At 43.4% G+C, this 20,704-nt stretch overlaps 1 protein-coding gene across 1 annotated transcript in view; it reads right to left on the bottom strand.

The window, feature by feature from the left end:
• KCNH4 (potassium voltage-gated channel subfamily H member 4) overlaps positions 1 to 20,704 on the bottom strand; it is a 325,608-nt gene that overhangs the window by 15,697 nt on the left and 289,207 nt on the right. The window contains exons 12-14 of the mRNA XM_030220488.1: positions 19,300 to 19,338; positions 12,223 to 12,590; positions 10,284 to 10,393 (exon numbers count right to left, since the gene is read on the bottom strand). Coding sequence (XP_030076348.1) covers positions 10,284 to 10,393; positions 12,223 to 12,590; positions 19,300 to 19,338 — 517 coding nt within the window. The remainder of the gene's footprint in view (positions 1 to 10,283; positions 10,394 to 12,222; positions 12,591 to 19,299; positions 19,339 to 20,704) is intronic.

Genomic DNA, 20,704 nt, shown 5'->3' with positions numbered 1-20,704 from the left:
AAGATTCCGATTGGAGGGGCTGCCGAGGACGTCACCCATCAGTGAGAACAAGCAGCCTGCTTGTCCTCGGAGAATAATTCTCACCTCCAACGTTCTAAAATCTGGCTGCCTGTGTCCGTAACTTTGGGTCTCCGAAGCCTCAGCTGACATCACGATGCATTACGCCGTGGAATCTGTTTGTGTGCGTGCGTCAGACATCAGACACACGAGCGCAAACTGATTCCACTGCGGGTCCTCATTCAAGCCGTCCGGCCGACAACAGGAGACTTCGGCTGGCGGGGGTTGGGGTCCCCCGCCAGCACAGGTACGCGACGGCGGCTGTGGAGGTTTGCCGGCGGGAAGGGGGGCTCAAGAGGGTCGCGACAGGGGGGTCCAGAGGTCAGGAACTCCGAGGGGGGGGGAGGTCTGGAAATCAGAGGGAGGAAGGCAGGGAGGTGCGATCTGGAACTCGGACCGGCAGGGACGGGCCTGGAACTGGGGGGGGGGGGGGGGGGGGGGAGAGTGATGGAGGGGTCTGGAACTGGGGGAGGGGGGGGAACCTTGCTAGCGCCCATTTCCTTTCTGCCTGAAACGGGCCTTTTCTACTAGTTTAAATATAATTTAAATGAGCACAGCTCATTCAAATATATTTTAGATGAGTTCTGAGGTATTCCCTGTGCACTTGCACCAGATAACATTTGATCATTGGTGCTAGCAATGGCATAGCCAAGGGTGGGCCTGGGTGGACTTTGGGCTCAGGCCCACCCAGTAGCAGCATACCTATGATGTGGCTGACAGGGATTCCCAAGCCCCACCAGCTGAAAACTCTCAACAACTGTCCTTCCTGCATACTTTGTAAATAGCAGAGCTTCGCCTGTGCAAGCAGCGAGTAATACATATTTCTTGCACCAGCCCCACAGCCTTCCTTCTGACCTATTCCCACCTATGTAGAAACAGGAAGTTGCATCAGTGGGAAGGCTGTGATGCAAGTGGAGGACTGGCCTAGTGGTTAGGGTGCTGGACTTTGGTCCTGAGGAACTGAGTTCGATTCCCACTTCAGCCACAGGCAGCTCCTTGTGACTCTGGGCAAGTCACTTAACCCTCCATTGCCCCATGTAAGCCGCATTGAGCCTGCCATGAGTGGGAAAAACGCGGGGTATAAATGTAAAAAAAAACAAACAAACATGAGCAGTGTGTATTAGTTGCTGCTTGCTGCTGGTGAAAATATGCTATTTAAAAGGTATGCGGGAGAGGGGGGATGTTTGAGAGACCATATGGCATGCAGGTGAGAGGAGAGACCAAATCACCTGTGGGATGGGGTGGGTTCTTCTGCCCACCCATCTTGGGCCCAGGCCCACCCAAAATTAGGTGTCTGGCTACACCTGTGGGTGCTAGTGGTAGATCACAGCATTTTACAAAAGAAAAAGCAATATGTACATCAAAGTCAGGAAAAGGAAGTACAAAATTTAGACAGGAAAGATGAAACAATCATTCCAATTTCATAAAAACCTTTGGAAAAGAAAAGTGTGTGTGGTGGGGGGGGGGGGGGGGGGGGGGGGGGGGGGGTCGGGAGGGGTGTGTGAAATAATAAACTGGGAGGCAGAGTGAGGCAGCTAAACAAACTATTTATTCACTCCCACTCCAACCCAGCAGAAGTGTAGTTTGGGCCCTGCAATTCTCACTAATTACTGCAGGAGGGCATTTATATGTTTATATGTCTAGAAAAAAACAACACCAAAAAAACAGGAATCCAGCATTAAGCAAGAGGGATTTTATACTTTGTGACATCCTAATTATTTAACTGGTTATTCTTTTGCAATCCACAAAGAACTTAATAGGTATTTTGCAGAATATAAGTTACTGGATTGTACTATAAAAGGTGAGCGGTATCTTTACATATCTATCCAGCCTGTGTATGAATAGTGGCAGGCTGAATATCCAGCTGTTCTTCCACTATTCATATAGAGTTGAGGACGGATTAGAGTTGAATTATTTTGATGAAAACAATTCTGAAGCCTCATCGCAATCTAAATATTTATTTGCAATTGTGGAAGCTTTAGTAGTCCCTAGATGTTCTAAAGCACCTTCTCCATCTAGTCAGCGACTTACACTTTATTTTTAAGGTAAAGCAAATCAGACTGCTGATGGTTTCAAAGTGATCTATGATTCTGCTGTACCTCTTTGATCAGAATGTCTCAGGTTATTCTGGCACTAAGTAACTCTTAGTCCATTGGATTCTTGTTCTAATTTAGTTTTGAAAGCTTTGAAAACTGATTTATCCTTCTTCTATGGCATCTATTATTAATAAAGCTTTTCGAGAAGGAGCGATGCCTCCTTTGCTGTGTTGCCTTTATTAAAAAAAACATTCTCTGGACTCCAGTAAAGTGAAGAACTACTGTCCGATTTTTAATTTGATGTTCTTTGCTAAAGTGAAAGGGAAGATGGGTTAGCTCAACTGATTTTGTTGATCAGCACCATTTACTCGACACTTTTCAGTTTGGCTTTAGAGCTAAGCATAATACAGAAACATTATAGATTTCTATGCTGGATGAAATTAGATCAGGCTTTGATAGAGGAGAACGTTATTTTTTTTACTATAGCTTTGGATTTAGTGGCGGTATTTGATACCATTAATCATGTTCTGAAGATTGAATCATTTGCAATCGTTGGGCATCTCTGGTAAGGTGTTAACATGGTTTAGATCATTTTTGTCAGACTGTATTTTTCAGGTTATAAATGTCATCGAGACCAGATTGGATATCGGTAAAGTCAGGTGTCCCACAGGGCTCTTCATTATCTGCCCTCCGATTCAACCGTTTATGCTTCCAGTTTGCAAATTGCTAACGGATTTGGGTGTCAGCTTTCACTTATATGCTGATGATCTCCAGTTTTATTTTTCTGTTTTCATCTCAAATTGAGGAAGGAGTTAAACTGATTGAATTTTATCTTGGAGTGATACTGGCCTGGATGAATACCAATGCTCTTGGCTTTGAATATTGGGAAAACTCAAATATTATGGTTGTCTTCCTCTAGGGAAAAGTGTTCACCATCGACTACTCAGTTTGACAACGTATCCCTTCCTATGCTATATAAGTACATAAGTAATGCCACACTGGGAAAAGACCAAGGGTCCATCGAGCCCAGCAATAACCCGGGTCCCGGCACACAGGAGCTGGAGAGTGACAGATTGAGGGAGGAGCAGAAGCTGGAAGATAAGGGGCGGGGGGCAGTGGCAGCCCGAGTAAGAGGTGGTGGTGGTGGCAGCAGCCCGAGTGGATGGGGTGGCAGTGGCCGAGTGGAGGTGGGCAGCGGCCATGGTGGCCCTGCCCCGGCTCTGTCCCTCGGCGGTCCAGCAAAAGCCTGAAGTTGTTTAGCACTTCCAGGAAGCTGTTATCTGTAACCATGAGTTCCATCCGATGCATCAGTAACTGGTCCCATTTTATGTGTTGCAGATGTGCTCATAGTTGCTCCAAGATGGTGTAGCATCAACGCAGCCTTAAGCACCAGTGACTTATCATTATCAGCTGTCCCTCATATTCAAGAATAATTTCTACTAATACAGAAAAAGATCAGTTTTCAAATGCAGATTACTGGTTTTATTCTAGCAATTTGATGAGCTGAAATGGAAATTGTCAGGCTGGAACCATTACTTAATTTTATTTTGTTTATGTTGTACTATTTTATTGTATTATAAATGTAATTCTGTAACTAACTGATTCTGGGCACTGTCAGGAGGACAGACTAAATAATGCAATAAATAAATACATTTTGAAACAGGGTTTCTAGGCTATCAAGGCACATTAGTACACATATATTTTGCTTATTTTAGAAAGACAACAAACGGTATTCACCTATTTGCTTAAAAACATTGTTTCCCTGAAAGCTGCCACACAAAATTATACCTGCTCTAAGGCAAGAATAAATTTTGCTTGAGTATTTACTACTACTACTATTAAACATTTCTATAGCGCTACTAGACTTACGCAGCGCTGTACAAATCAACATGAAAAAGACAGTCCCTGCTCAACAGAGCTTAGAATCAGCACATATGTGCACATTTTATAACACACAACATAAATGTCAATCTTGCTCTCACTTCAGCCATATTCTATGCTTGAAAATAACTTTTGGAAGGAATTCAGTAAATGGTGCTGAAAATTCCATGCCCAAAAAAATTGGCACTAGGCGTGATTTTATAATGGGCGCACACACTTTATAGAATAGGTAGAAGTGAATCATTTGTTTACTCTTTCCAAAATTATTAGGACTAGGGGCATGCGATGAAGCTACAAAGTAGTAAATTTAAAACAAATTGGAGAAAAAGTTTCTTCACTCAATGTGTAATTAAATTCTGGAATTTGTTGCCAGAGAATGTGGTAAAGGCGGTTAGCTTAGCGGGGTTTAAAAAAGGTTTGGATAGTTTCATAAAGGAAAAGTCCATAGACCATTATTAAAATGACTTGGGGAAAATCCACTGCTTATTTCTGGAACAAGCAGCATAAAATGTATTGAACTTTTTCAGGCTCTTGCCAGGTGTTTGTGACCTGGATTGGCCACTGTTGGAAACAGGACAATGGGCTTGATGGACCTTTGATCTGTCCCAGTGTGGCAATACTTATGTACTTATATTCTATAAGCGTCACCTAGATTTAGGCGCAGTATATAGAATACACTTAGTTGATATCCCAGCGCCTAAAACTGTGCACCTCTATTTTCACCAACGAAAATGTGGTGTAAATCCCTGCGTGTAGAATTGTGAGCACTGGGCCATATTCTATAACTACGCGTGTAAATTTTGGAACACCCATGAAAAGCCCATTTCCTCACTCATAACCATGCCCCTTTTGAACTGTGCGGTAAGATAATGTTCATGTGGTATAGCCACATAAGGGAATTGGGCATGGAAGGGTTGTGCTATGTCCATTACATTTTTTTTCAGAGATCAAGCATTGGATTGGTATGGTATGCCTTTTTAAACAGGTAAGTTTTTAGTGTTCTCCAGAAGTGCGGGTGGTCATACGTAGTTTTCAAGGCTTTTGGTAATGCGTTCCACAGTTGTGTGCTTATGTAGGAAAAACTGGATGCGTAGGTTAATTTGTATTTGAGTCCTTTGCAGCTTGAGTAGTGCAGGTTTAGGTACGTTCGTGCTGATTTAAGTGCATTTGTAGTTGGTAGGTCGATCAAGTCTGTCATGTATCCCGGGGCTTCACCATAGATTATTTTGTGAACCATAGTGCAGATTTTGAAAGCAATGCGTTCTTTGATTGGCAGCCAGTATAGTTTTTCAAGGAGGGGTTTTTCACTTTCAAATCGCGTTTTCCCGAAGATGAGCCTGGTTGCCGTGTTTTGAGCTGTCTGAGGTTTAAGGTTTGTTCTTTGCATCCCGCATAAATTCCATTGCAGTAGTCTACATGGCTTAGTACCATTGATTGTATCAGGTTGCAAAATGTTCCCCTCAGGAAGAATTGCTTCACGCGTTTGAGTTTTCACATTGAGTGGAACATTTTCTTTGTTGTTGTTTTCACTTGGCTCTCTAGTGTTAAGTTGCGGTCCATTGTAATGCCGAGGATTTTCAGGCTGTCTGAGATATGGAGGGTGTAATCTGGGGTGTTGATGATTGTGGGGTTGTCTGTGCTGTGTTGGGATGAGATGATGAGAAAGTGTGTTTTTTCTTTGTTGAGTTTTAGTTGAAATGCGTTTGCCCAAGAGTCCATGATATTTAAGTTGATCTTGCTTTTTTTTGTTATTTCTGTCAGTTTGGATTTGTAGGGAATGTATATTGTGATGTCCGCATAGATGAAAGGGTTAAGTCCTTGGTTGGATAAGGTCTTGGCTAGAGGAGTCATCATTAGGTTGAAGAGGATTGGTGATAACAGTGATCCTTGTGGGTCTCCGCAGTCTGCTTTCCAGAGTGATGATTTCCATGTTTACATTATAGGATACTGCTGAGCGTGCGCCTCATCCAGGCACCTCCCCCTTGCATTTATGCGCTATATGATTTGCATGTTTACATTATAAAATACTGCTGAGTGAGCGCCTAGTCCATGCGCCTCCCCCTTGCCTTTATGGGGAGATTCTATATATGGCACCTAAAAAATCAGCGCTGAAATCAGTGCCGACTAAGTGTATTCTATAATCGGCGCCTAGATTTAGGCGCCAATTATAAAATACACTTAGTTGATATTTCAGCACCTAAAACTATGCGCATACATTGACACCAATGAAAAGTGGCGTAAATCCCACCGCGTATATTTAGGCGCAGTGGGCCATATTCTATAACTGCATGCATAAATTTCAGAATGCCCACGAAGTGTCCATAACCATGCCCCTTTTTGCCTGCGCATATTAGAAGTTTGCACACTTAGCGAATTGTGCATCTAAATTCTAATCAGTTCCAATTAGTGCTCATTACTGCTTGTTAAATGCTGTTATCAGTACTCATTAGCTTCTTAAGTTACGTACATTGTTAAAGAATCTATCTGCTTGGATTTCAGCGCAGATCTCTAGGCGTGCTATATAGAATCCCCAGGTTTGCGAGTTGCTCATTTATATTATAGAATATTGCTGAGTCCGAGCCCCATCCATGCACTGCCCCCTTGCATTTATGCGCTATGTCAGCCTATGCAGCTTATTTTCGAAAGAGAAGGGCGCCCATCTTCCGACACAAATTTTGGCTGCCCTCAACTGCAGTCCGTCGCAGGAGCAGCCAAAGTTTAAGGGGACGTGTCGGGAGCGTAGCGAAGGCAGGAATGGGCGTGGTTAACACATGGGCGTCCTCACCCATAATGGAAAAAAAGGCCACCCCTGACGAGCACTTGGGCAACTTTACTTGGTCCTCAAAAAGGTGCCCGAACTGACCAGATGACCACCGGAGGGAATTCAGGATACTCCCCGTCACTAACCACCTCCCACCCTAAAAAAAAAAAAAAACAACTTTTAAAAATATTTTTTGCCAGCCTCAAATGTCATACCCAGCTGCATGACAGCAGTATGCAGGCCCCTGGAGCAGTTTTAGTGGGTGCAGTGCACTTCAGGCAGGCGGACCCAGGCCCATTCCCCCCCACACCTGTTACACGTGGTGGTAAATGTGAGCCCTTCAAAACCCACCAGAAACCCACTGTACCCACAGCTAGGTGCCCCCCTTCACCTATAAGGGCTATGGTAGTGGTGTACAGTTGTGGGGAGGGGGTTTGGGGAGGGGGGGTTCAGCACACAAGGTAAGGGAGGTATGCATCTGGGAGCAATTTGTGAAGTCCACTGCACTAACCACTAGGCTACTCCTCCATTCCAGGCATCTGAAGGCATCTGATCTTTGGTCATGAACCTTGCAGCATACATGAGGGTATGTACTGAAATCCCATCATATATACTTACGTGTGGCACAAATGGTGCAAATGGCATCCAAGTTATACTATTACTCTCTCACTTCTGATCTGGATTCAAAATTCACCTCTTCATTCGAATATCTTTGGACTCCTCAAATCCTTAGCTTTACTTCACTTCTGATGTTACTCATAGGCGCCCGGTATAAGAGGCTTGGGGCCCCAGCCGGGCAAGTGGATCCGTGAGTGTCCCCTTCCCTCCCTTTCCGTTTATTACTATCTGCCCCGCGCCATCTTTAATTTACCTCCGCTCCGTCCCCAGCGTTGGCCGCATCATTTCAAAGCCCGCCCTGCTGCCCGTCTCTATTCTCCCCTCGCTCCCTTCGCGCCGTGATTCGTTCTGCAGACAGAGTCCTGCCCTCGAGGAAATGATGTCAGAAGGCGGGACTCTGTCTGCAGAATGAATCACGTCGCGAAGGGAGCGAGGGGAGAATAGAGACGGGCAGCAGGGCGGGTTTTGAAATGATGCGGCCGAGTCGACGCTGGGGACGGAGCGAAGGTAAATTAAAGATGGCGTGGGGCAGATAGTAAGTAAGGGGAGGGAAAGGGGAGACCCAGGGTGCCACTGGCCCAGATGGATGGAGGCAGGGGAGAGGAGAATCGGGCTGGGAATGGATGGAGGGGGGCAGGGGACAGAAGGGAATTGCTGGATGTGCATGGAGGGCAGGGGAGAGGAGGGTTGCTGGAATGGGTGGATAGAGAGGATGGCAGGGGAGAGAGGAGGGTTGCTGGAATGAGTGGGTGGATACAGGGGATGGCAGGGGAGAGAGGAGGGTTGCTGGAATGGGTGGGTGGATAGAGGGGAGGGCAGGGGAGAGGAGGGTTGCTGGAATGGGTGGATAGAGAGGATGGCAGGGGAGAGAGGAGGGTTGCTGGAATTGGTGGGTGGATAGAGGGGAGGGCAGGGGAGAGGAGGGTTGCTGGAATGGGTGGATAGAGAGGATGGCAGGGGAGAGAGGAGGGTTGCTGGAATGGGTGGGTGGATAGAGGGGAGGGCAGGGGAGAGGAGTGTTGCTGGAATGGGTGGATAGAGAGGATGGCAGGGGAGAGAGGAGGGTTGCTGGAATGGGTGGGTGGATAGAGGGGAGGGCAGGGGAGAGGAGGGTTGCTGGAATGGGTGGATAGAGAGGATGGCAGGGGAGAGAGGAGGGTTGCTGGAATGGGTGGGTGGATAGAGGGGATGGCAGGGGAGAGAGGAGAGTTGCTGGAATGGGTGCGTGGATAGAGGGGAGGGCAGGGGAGAGGAGGGTTGCTGGAATGGGTGGATAGAGAGGATGGCAGGGGAGAGAGGAGGGTTGCTGGAATGGGTGGGTGGATAGAGGGGATGGCAGGGGAGAGAGGAGGGTTGCTGGAATGGGTGGGTGGATAGAGGGGAGGGCAGGAGAGAGGAGGGTTGCTGGAATGGGTGGATAGAGAGGATGGCAGGGGAGAGAGGAGGGTTGCTGGAATGGGTGGGTGGATAGAGGGGATGGCAGGGGAGAGAGGAGGGTTGCTGGAATGGGTGGATAGAGAGGATGGCAGGGGAGAGAGGAGGGTTGCTGGAATGGGTGGGTGGATAGAGGGGATGGCAGGGGAGAGGAGGGTTGCTTGAATGGGTGGGTGTATAGAGGGGATGGCAGGGGAGAGGAGGGTTGCTTGAATGGGTGGATAGAGGGGATGGCAGGGGACAGAGGAGGGTTGCTGGACATGGGTGGAGGGGAGGTCAGGGGAGAGAAGATTTGCTGGACATGGGTGGCTAGAGGGGAGAGGAGGGTTGCTGGACATGGGTGGCTAGAGGGGAGAAGAGGGTTGGTGGACTTGGATGGATGGAGGACAGGGGAGAGAGGAGGGTTGCTGGACATGGATAGAGGGAAGGGAAGACAGGAAGGAGATGCACATGAATGAAGGGGAGAAATTCTGGACATGCATGGAGAGGAGGGAAGACAGAGGAAGGAGATGCACATGGATGGAGGGGAAGGGAGAGAGGAAAATGCTGGGCATGGATGGAGGGGAGGGAAGAGAGAGGAAGGAGATAAGATGAGGGAAAAGGGAGAAAACCTGCACATCGATGGAGAAAATAGGCAGAAGCTGGATCCACTGGACAGTCAAGTCTGTAGAGGACCCAGCTTTTACTTACGGATGTAAGGCAAGAAATGAAGAAGAAAGGCGGACAGTAAAGAAATAAATGGAAAGGAAGCACTGGAAACGGAGTTAAGAGGACAGATAGCAGCAGAATCGGATACTTGGCCAGGATGATCAGAAAAACAGTCACCAGACAACAAAGGTAGAAAAGATCATTTTATGTTCATTATAGTGTTTGGAATATGTCCACTTTAAGAATCAGGTGCTCAACATTAAAAGTTTATATTTTTTTCTTATATATGGCATTTTATCCCACATTAAACATGAATTAGGGTGTTTTGTGGCTCTACATGAGAATTGTGATATTATGATCCCTTGTTTTATATTGTTGATGGTCTGCATTTTCCGTATGGGTGGTATATTGGTGTATTAGGTTCTGCCCAGTGTAATATTTATGGTACAGTAAGGTTCTGAGTGTGTTTTTGCACAAAGTTGTGCATAGTGTTTTGCAGTTGAGCGATTGTGGTTAGTATATGCTTTGAGCAACCACTTTATTCTTTGACATATGATACATAGCTAATATCTAAATTTAATAAAAGGTATTGTGACTTTTATTTTTATTTATTTTTTCTGTGTGTTATCAGACAATTATGGATTTAAGCTCCACCCATGGCCCCACCCCTAACCCCGCCCCCTTTAGCCTCCCCAAACAGTTGGGCCACCGACTGCCTATGATGTTACTCCTTATCAACTTTGTACTGGCTGAATAAATACAAAGAGTGATTTCTCCAATTTTCCCTCACTATATGATAAGGATGAAGTTACTGCTTTTGTTATGGGCTCAGTATGCAACTTGGTTACCTGAGACTGGAGACTCACTGATGGGAGTTTTCAGATTCTGATGATCCACACTGAAATGAAATGCTTGCATTTCCAAAGTGCCCCCATCATCTTCAATACCATCAACGACCCTGTGCATAAAGGAAAGAGAAAAAAGCATATGTACCTACAAAACAGCCATGAACAATCATGCAAAGTTGTTGGTTAGACTGGGTCACATGAACATTTGATGTCTGGTGTCTGCTTTAAGCATTATTTTCTAAACTTTTTTTTTTCTCTACGGCAAAACAATACATCCCACAATGCTCTGTATCAGCTGAAAAAATTAGAAACTTCAGTAAAAAACTAAATGGAAGAGCTGAGAATGCCAAAGCAGACCAGAAAAAACCCCCCCCAAAACAAACGAAAAACAGGAGCTGAAAATACTGGCGGAAACACCAACAAAATGCAGAGAATGTGGAGACTGAAAATATCAGAGAAGAATCCAAAAAAGGTTTTGGTTAAACTGCACAGAAAGAAATTACCACCCAATCAGTAGTGATATGACTGTACTGGGCTTTCAAGAAGGCACAGAGTGATTATGGTGAAATCCTAAACATCAGTGACCTCGGGGAGATTGCCTATTTTGGACAAGGTTTTTGTGAGTTTTGGTAGCTGGATTGCTTATTAGAAAATAATAAGACATGGCAGGGAACCTGGGTGTTGGATTTAGTGTTAGCTGAGTCAGAATCACAGATGATGACAAGTCCTGAAATGGGTCAGAGGGCAGTATTCCACCATATTCTGGGCATGCTTGGGTTGGATATGGTGTAACTGTCAAACTTACGCGACTTCAATCTACGTATCAATACTGGTATATATATCACAAAGGTAGATAGATGGTGGGAGGCAGGGCTGGTGGTTGGGAGGTGGGGATAGTGCTGGGCAGACTTATACAGTCTGTGCCCTGAAAATGACAGATACAAATCAAGGTAAGGTTTACACAAAAAGTAGCACATATGAGTTTATCTTGTTGGGCAGACTGGATGGACCGTGCAGGTCTTTTTCTGCCGTCATCTACTATGTTACTATGAAACAACTGGAGTCAAGTTGTTGTGTACTCTCGTTAAATGCAGTTGAAAGAGAAAGACATGAGAGCAGAGACCTGACGTTAAAGTTTCCCCTTGAGAAAGCTAGGACAGTGAAACAGGCACCTGTCGGGGGGTCAAGATTCAGGGTCTCGAGGCTCTATATTGACAAGTCCAGATAAATGACTATTGCAAGCCTGCCATTACTCAATATTGTTATAAATTGCTGCTAGGTCAGCTAATAAGTTGTGAAATACAGCCTTGCGACAGTATAACAAAAGTAAAAAAGAAAAAAAAGAAAATTTGTTTAGGCACAAACAGTAATTTAAAGGTGTGCAGCAGCAGGGCGGTAGGGGGTTATGTCGATGATTACACCGCGTCACAGAAAGGGTCTCGCCAATCACTGAGGGATAAGTGACCCTGTGACTTTATATGAGACTTCCCCTATACAAAAACCAGCAATTAGAACATTAAAAGAAAAAGGTTCTAACTAGCATTTAATGAGAGTACACAACAACTTGACTCCAGTTGGTTCATCTACCGTTGTGATATATATACTTGGGTTGGATATGGTAGACAGCAGGAAGAAAAAGGTTGAAGTTCTGGTAAATTACAAGGAGATCAGGGAACTGGTGTGAGACTAGGGAATTTTAATTTAACTGGCAAACTAGATGGGTCAGTCTGGTCTTCTGCTGTCACTTATTAGGTTACTTTAAGAGTTGTAAGGGTTAAAGGCTCAAGAAATATCAGTAAAATGCAGAATGTGGGCTATAAGTACTGGTAACATGGAAAGTCATGAAAGGGGAGGAAAAGTGCATGAGAGGGGATTTGAACTCACTTTTAAGTACAGGACACATTACAGATGAAATCTTTCCCTGATCAGGCAGCATTACCTGGGGCTGAGGTCAGGTGGCCCAAATGTGTTCAGCACTGGGATGCAAAGCTTTGAGGGCTTCTGGCTGTTGCCTGAATCAGCATTTGAATTCTTTCCTTCCTTCCTGCACTGGGGTGAGGGGCTCCTACCCTTGCTGCACCTGGCTGGGGAGCGACACGTGCGCCTCAGAGCTGACAATTGGCGAAGGTCATCCCCCAACAGGCTGCTGAGAGAGCCACGCCGCACTGGGCTGTTCAAGTTCGGCAGAAGCAGCTTCCTGCGTGTGATGGTGGCAGGCGAGTGGCGGAAGAAATTGTCAGCTTCACCATCATCCTCCAAAATGGATGGCAGACTCTTTTCAGGTGTTGGGCTACTCTCTGGGCGAGGCTGAATGGGGAAACATAAGAGAACAGCCAACAATCGCTAAGATGATCCAAGTGTTCCTTTTATGATTTAATTTAAATCTCAATGCCACTTTTCCAATCAAGACTGTCCAGTCATTTAAAGATTAATCATCAGCACAAACGCAGAATATAAACATGCATTATAAACAGTAAAAACAATAAAACATAAAAACATGACTGAACGTAAACTAAAATCAAGTGTAAACATGACTAACACCATCTAAAACTCCAACTATGACATATCTGCAACTTCTTGCATCTATATAAATTAAACAGAATAGGGGAGAGTTTGGGGGTACATCCTGCAACTAATGCCATGTATTAGATAGCTCATTTTGCCATAGTACCTGAAAAAATCTATTTTGTAAAAATCCTTTAAACCAATTTTTCACCTATCTCGGTAAGTCTATCTAACAAAATGTCATGATTAACCAAATCAAAGGCAGTGGATAAATCCCGTTACATTAAAAAATATATCTGCTGCTTTTTATCCAAATGAAATCTGATTTCAGTGATAAATGCAGCTAATACTGTTTTTGTATTAGCAGTGTTTTGAAGCCAAATTCTGTCTGATTAAATATATGAAGTTGTTCAAACAATCTTGTGGTTGGATTGCTACCAGTGCCTCAATATCTATCTATCTATCTATCTATCTATCTATCTATCTATCTATCTATCTATCTATCTATCTATCTATCACATTTTTTGCAGTTATGCCATTCTTCACAGATTCCCCATGGATCAATTTTCCTCATTAAAAAATCACAAGAGGATCTGAGATGAATGTTACAAACTGTATCAACATCAATCCGGCTGAGGAATCAGAGGAAACCAACCTAACACAGAAAAGTAAAATCACCAGTCAAAGCACTTTGATAGCATTTAGTATAGAAAGATAATTCAAGCAAGGGAAGGTCTATGAAGTACCACTGTGTTTTTCCATTTGATTTGAAGATGTAGATTTCACAACCTATAATCCAAATACTACATTTGGCCCAGTATTCAAAAATATTAAATTAGGTCTTACCTGCTAATTTTCTTTCCTTGAGTCCCTCTAGACCAGTCCAGCATCAGCCTAGTGTCTCATTTGTAAATAGCTATGCAGATATATGTTTAAAGGGATGTTAAATTTGTTCACTTCTCTCCATTTGTAGTTCAGTTAATTGGTACTTCACATGTTTAGCTTATGTCTGTAATTGGGTTTCTCCTAGGGTTACCATAGGACTCCAGAAAAAGGAGGACACATTGATCCAGTCCAGGTTTTGCTTCCATTTTGCTCTCTGTGAATGATTTTGCCAAAATGAACCAATCGTCCATGTAGGTCTGCACCAACCCTCCTTCCTTGCGTAAGGCTGTGGTGACAACTACCATTATGGTGGAAAATTTCTTTGTCATGACCAAACTGAACGATAGGGCTAATATTCAGCAGAGATAACTGGCTATCTAGAACTGAATGTTAGCGCTTAGCAGGCTAAACGCTATGTAACTAGCCGGGAGCCGTTCCTGGCCAGTTAAATAGTGCTGAATGTCGGGTCATTGATCTCAGATTTCACGTTGTTTCTTTTATTACTTGTTATGTTAAAGCTCAATGCCTATTATTCGTATTCAGTATTCATATTTAACCGAATAATATTTTTCATTATTTCTATTCTTACAAATAGTAAAATATGCTATTCAGTACAGCTCTAGTACGAATTTAATCAAACCCATATCTAGCGAATTCTCTAACAACGCTCTATCAGCAGAATCCTGCACTGAAGTCTCCGCAATTTGTTCTAGCCATCTAAAGCAACCCCAAGTCAAGTGACCAACACAAGCAGCTGCCAGAAACTTCAAATGCGTGTTTAAAAATAGCCTCCATGCAATAATCCTGAGGGTCTTTCAATGCAACTCCGCCTCTGTCATGGGATAGGAGGCAATGTCCTATTATGGATTGAAAACTGGTGGAGGAGTGGCCTAATGGTTAGAGTGGCTTAGTGGTTAGGGTGGTGGACTTTGGTCCTGGGGAACTGAGGAACTGAGTTCGATTCCCACTTCAGGCACAGCTCCTTGTGACTCTGGGCAAGTCACTTAACCCTCCATTGCCCCATGTAAGCCGCATTGAGCCTGCCATGAGTGGGAAAGTGCGGGGTACAAATGTAACAAAAAATAAATAACTAAAACAGACAGTAGGGTTAAATGGTAAATACTCTCAATGAAGAAGGGTAAATAGTGGGGTTCCCCAGGGGTCTATGCTGGAACCATTGCTTTTAAACGTATTTGTAAATGATCTAAAATGAGAATAATGAGTGAGGTGATTCAATTTGCTGATGACACAAAGTTATTCAAAGCTGTTAAATCACAAGAGGATTGTGAAAAATTGCAAAAGGACCATATGAGACTGGGAGACTGGGCATCCAAATGGTAGATGACATTGCATGTGCGAAGTGATGCATGTACGAAAGAGGAATCCAAACTGTAGCTGCATGATGCAAGGTTCTGCATAAGGAGTCACTGCCCAGGAAAAGGATGGTGTCATTACTACTACTCATTTCTATAGCACTACTAGATGTATGTAGTGCTGTACACATTATATGCAGGTACTTTGTCCCTAGAGGGCTCTCAATTTAATTTTTTGTACCTGAGGCAATGGAGGGTTAAGTGACTTGCCCAATGTTAGAAAGAGCTGCAGTGGGAATTGAAACCCAGGTTGCCAGGATCAACACCTGCTTCACCAACCATTAGGCTACTCCTCCATTATTAGTGTGTTTTCTCTAGCAAAAAAGGTGCCGGTACTCAAAGGCTAGGCCACCCTTCAAGGGTGGGGTGATCACTGAGGGGGACCCACCCCACAATAGTCAGGCCCCCTGCAACCAGCCACAGAATCTATAACAAGGCAGAATTGGTGTGTAGAGCCTGGGATCTATCATTAAAACTTGGGGTCCATGGGTCAATTTTAGCAGACAATTGAAAAGGTGCCGGTACTCAGTACCCCCAGGTACCCCCTCAAAAAAAGCCCTGACCACACCTCGAATATTGTGTGCAATTTTGGTCATCATATTTCAAAAAAGATATAGCGGAATTAGAAAAGGTACAGAGAAGGGTGAACAAAAATAAGTAAGGGGATGGGATGAGGACAGGCTAAAGAAACTAGGGCTCCTCCACTTGGAGACGAGATGGTTGAGTAGAATGGAATGGGAAGACATGAATTGCTTGTTTACTCTTTCCTTTTTTTTTTCCAAAATATTTTATTAGTTTTCCAAGTATAACAATAACAAGAGACAGTAAAGGAGGGGAATGTGGAACTAAAAAGAAAAATAGAGGGTAAGAGAGAAAAGTACCTTTGCATCTACAGTATAAGTCTCTCACATTGGGCCAACATTATGTCTGAATAGAGTGAAGATAGTTTTCCACAGGTGACCAGATTTTTCTTGTGGAGACTGTCTTTCGAAATTTCTCTGCCGTTACAAACTCAAATTTCTGATGCTGTAGAACTGTATTCCACCAACACTGAACATTCAAAAGGTGTGCAGATTTGTACACCTATTGTAGGATGTGTCTTTGGGCAATGGTAAGGAGAATGTCCAGTAATTTTGCTTGTGACATTGACAGGTCAAAGGGTTACGAGACAGATTTAAACATTACAATGGACTATGACAGGTCACCTTCAATTAATAGCATCTTTTGTATAATGTTCCAGATTTCTTTCCAAAATTTAGAAACCACTTGGCACTCATGCATCATGTGGAGGAGAGTGCCAACTTGTTGAGAACAATGCCAACATTTGTCTGATGAATTCAGTCCAGCAATAGCAAGTTTCCTAGGAGTCCAGATTGTTTTATGATATAGAAAAAACATTGACTGTAGAACAGATGCAGAGGAAAGGGGTTTCATTACTTTTGACCAGAAATGAGACTACATTTTTTTCATTTAAATCACAGTCAGTGCCCACTTGCCAATTATTTTGAAGAACAGTATTAAATTTATATGTTACATTAACAAAAATGTTGTAGATGGCAGAAGCCATATGGCCTTTTAATACCAATGTTTGCGCATGAGAATACAGAGAAGGCAGTTGGGATGACAATGGTGTCGACTTCAGGAGTGCCTTGACACAATATGAGAGTTGTAACCATTGAAAGTATCGAGACTGTGACAGAGAGAATTTAGATATCAATTCTGAGAATGACCACAGACTATTATCTGTGTTGACAATATCTGACAGATGGAAAACTCCCTTATCTATCCATTCTTTCCAGAAGAATGGAGCCTTATTAATTAAGATGTGTGGATTATGCCAGTGACATAAAGAGAGACATATTGAGGGGGAGTAGTTTGAAGTTTATCTAGATCTAAAAGACATTTGATCGTTGAGACTACAATTTGGTCCGTTCTGTTGGATGGAAATGAGGTGGAGGTGAGAAGAAGCGGTAAAGGAGCTATGATTGCCTCTTCTAACTGCAGCCACAGAGGCTTATAATCTGTTTGTTGCAAGAACCATCTGCAACCTTGTTGAGAGACAAAAGATTTGTGGTAAGTTAAAAAATCAGGAAACAAAACCCCACCGGTCTCCCTTGTATCTTTAAGTATTCTGAGAGCAATTCTTGGGTTTTTGGACGACCAGAGGAAGGAGGATAAAAGCTTATCAATCTGTTGATAGAATGAGGACAAAAAGAGGATTGGAAGCATGCTTAGGATATAGTTGATCTTAGGGGAGATCATCATTTTAATAGCTTCAAGTCAACCCCACCAGGACAGATTTAGCGGATGCCATGAATGCAGAAATGATATAAGAGTTTTAAGTATGAGGTCCGCATTATGCTGAATAGTATCTGCAAGTACAGTATAGAGATCCACTCCCAAATACTTGATTTTTGGCATGGCCCACACTAGATTAAAAGATTTGGCTATATCTGGAAGCGAAAACCTATTAAGAGGTGTTCTGTCTTTTGTTGGTTAATTTTATATCCTGAGAATTGTGAAAAATGAGTTATTAAATCAAGCAGGATAGGAATAGATAACCAAGGATCAGATAAAAAAAAGTAGGATGTCATCTGCATATGCAGAGCACTTGATCTCTAGATCCTTATAAACAACTCCCTTAATGGAAGGGTGAGATCGAATAGCAATCAGGAGTGGCTCAAGTGCTATATTAAATAGATATGGGGAAAGGGGACAACCTTGCCGCGTGCCACGATGTAAAATGATATTATCCGATAAAAGATTATTAGTGATTACTTTAGCTATTGGGTTTGATTTAAAAGAGACTTTCCAAAAGTACGAGGACTAGGAGCACACAATAAAGTTACTAAGTAGTAAGTTTAAAACAAATTGGAGAAAATATTGTTTCACTCAATGTGTAATTAAACTCTGGAATTTGTTGCCAGAGAATGTGGTAAAAGCAGTTGGCTTAGCAGGATTTTAAAAAGGTTTGTCTACGTCCCCAAAATAAAAAGTTCATAAGCCATTATTAAGATGGACTTTGGAAAATCCACTGCTTATTGCTGGGATAAGCAGCACCCACTCTTCTAGAACAACCCTTTTTCACTGCTCTGGCCACTCTTCTCAAACAACCCTTCACTGCTCTGGACCTGGTGAAAAGTTGTGCATGAGAAAAACGTTTTGTTTTATTTATTTATTATCTCATTTGTACCCCACAGTTTCCCAACAATGTCAGGCTCAATGTGGCTTACAATGCACCACAGAGGCAGGCGCCAATGTAGTAAAATGAAACTAATACAGCAAACCTACAAGAGATAATGGGGAAGAATAGGAATGGATGGAGATAGAGGGCAAACTGTGAGGGAAGAGGGAAGCGGGATATGTCCAAATGTCTTTAGGTCGGTGTGGTTCCAGCAGTGGGGTCACTGGGAGAGTCCGCAGGGTAGGCACTTCTGAATAACACGGTCTTTAGTGATTTCCGGAAAGTTAGATGATCTGTAGTGGTTTTGATGGACTTCGGTAAAGAGTTCAAAAACTGAGTCCCAATGAAAGAGAAGGCTGCAGAATCTATAATAACCATGGCCACACATTTTCATGCAGTTCATGGTAAGGGTTTACATACCTACGCTGAAACCTTTCCTGCATTACTCGGCCAGCAAAACCCATGGTTTAACAATTTTAAACCTGCAGTAATGCTTTATGCATCAGCCCCTAAATGTCTTTTTTTGTTTTGTTTTAAATGTCTGCCAGTGAGACTCTTACCAAAAGGGCATTCAAGTGACTCTCTCAGAACCAGGGTCAGGGAATAAGGTACAGCAACTCACCCTTCCACAAGAAATGAGTATGGGGAGGGAGGACAGGAGGAGAGACCTCTCTGGTATAACACCAAAAGATATAGATAAACCACTGAAAACCTCAAAGCAACGAGACTTATTTATTTATTTTACTGTTTTCAAACTTATCCTCACAAAAAAATAAAACAAAGCCAGTTTTATCTCAGCCTCACTGATCAGAAAGTACAGAATATCTCACCAAATGCTGGAGACTGAAAACATACTGGCTGCTGCTAGGTTGAACAGAATGCTATATAGAGTGATGTCATAATTCAGTAGTTCTCAGTCTCCATCAGCTGGCAGGAAAGCATATACCCAAGCATCTGGACTGGTCTGGAGGAACAATAAGGAATAACAGATATTCTGATATGTGTCAGCACCACAATGAATACCTTCCCCTATTCGATCACTCCAAAAATAAATACTGCACAAAGTTACCTGGGATAATCGTGGAGACCTGGAGAACCTGAACACACCCTGAGAAGAAGGAAAAATATTGGTTACTTTCTGTGTATTCCCTGAAAGCAGCTTTTTAAAGGAGGTCCATGGGGTGGCTTTATTTTTATTTTATTTAAATAAATTCATGCCAGCACATCATCGTACTCCTGAACAGTTCACAATAAAACAGACAATATCAAATAAATCATAAAACATTAAATAACAGTGTGAAAGCCAGGGCTTTTTTTGAGGGGGTACTTGGGGGTACTGAGTACCGGCACCTTTTCCATTGTCTGTTAAAATTGACCCATGGACCCCAAGTTTTAATGAAAGAGCTCAGGCCCTACACACCAATTCTGCCTTGTCATAGATTCTGTGACTGGTTGCAGGGGGCCTGGCTATTGTGGGGTGGGTCCCTCAGTGATCACCCCCACCCCTGAAGGGAGGCCTAGCTTTTGAGTACCGGCACCTTTTTTGCTAGAAAAAATGCACTGGTGAAAGCCAAGACAAATAAACAAATAAATAATAGAACATTAAGGGGTCCTTGTACCAACCTGCGGTAAAAGGATGCCTGCAGTGGCATCAGTACACGGGTTTGCCGCACGCCGAGGCCTCCTTTTACCACAGCAAGTAAGGTAAAATTAGTCCTTACCTGATAATTTTATTTCCATTAGTCCCAACAGATCAATCTAGAGATGATTGGGTTATGTCCCTCTACCAGCAGGTGGAGATAGAGAGAACTTCAGAGGTTTACTGGTGGTCATGTGCCACCATCTTAACCTCAGTATTGTCAATACCAAAGCAGTGGAAGAAGGATGAGGAAATATCCAACATGTAAGCTCTCTCCTGCCTCTAAAACACCCATGAAGGGTCCTCCTCAACTGCTTCAGCGGAAGGGAAACAGCCGAAGTGGAGAACTGTAACCAAATCTTTCTTTTTGTGTTTCTTTTAACAAAATCCAAATGAAGGAACAGATGGAGCCAAAACAACCAAAAGAAAACCCAGTCAAGATCAACAAAGGGCAAGTCTCTGGATTGATCTGATGGGAATAATGGAAAGAAAATTATCAGGCAAGGACTAATTTTACCTTCCATAGCGTCCCACAGATCAATCTAGAGATGAGTGAGATGTACCAAAGCAGTCCAAAACTAGGACACAGCACACCCTTACCCCTCGGTCTAGTTAGCAACAGCAAACAACCATAGGTGCTCTCGTGAGGGAAAAGCTAGCAGCCAACGTCAAGTAGCCTATTGCTATCACAGAAGAAAGCGCAAATCTGGGATGGAAAGAGCAAAAAACCCTAGCAGGGCAAGGAGAAGGTGATGTGAAGCCTGAAAGAAAATTATAAACAGGAGAAGTACACCCAATCTCCTTTAGAACAGGGCTTCGAGAGAAAGCCCAAGGA

This window comes from Microcaecilia unicolor, chromosome 12, assembly GCF_901765095.1.
Source record: "Microcaecilia unicolor chromosome 12, aMicUni1.1, whole genome shotgun sequence".
Lineage (NCBI taxonomy): Eukaryota > Metazoa > Chordata > Amphibia > Gymnophiona > Siphonopidae > Microcaecilia > Microcaecilia unicolor.
The sequence above is the reverse complement of the archived record's forward strand: the minus strand, read 5'-3'. Positions and strand labels throughout refer to the sequence as shown.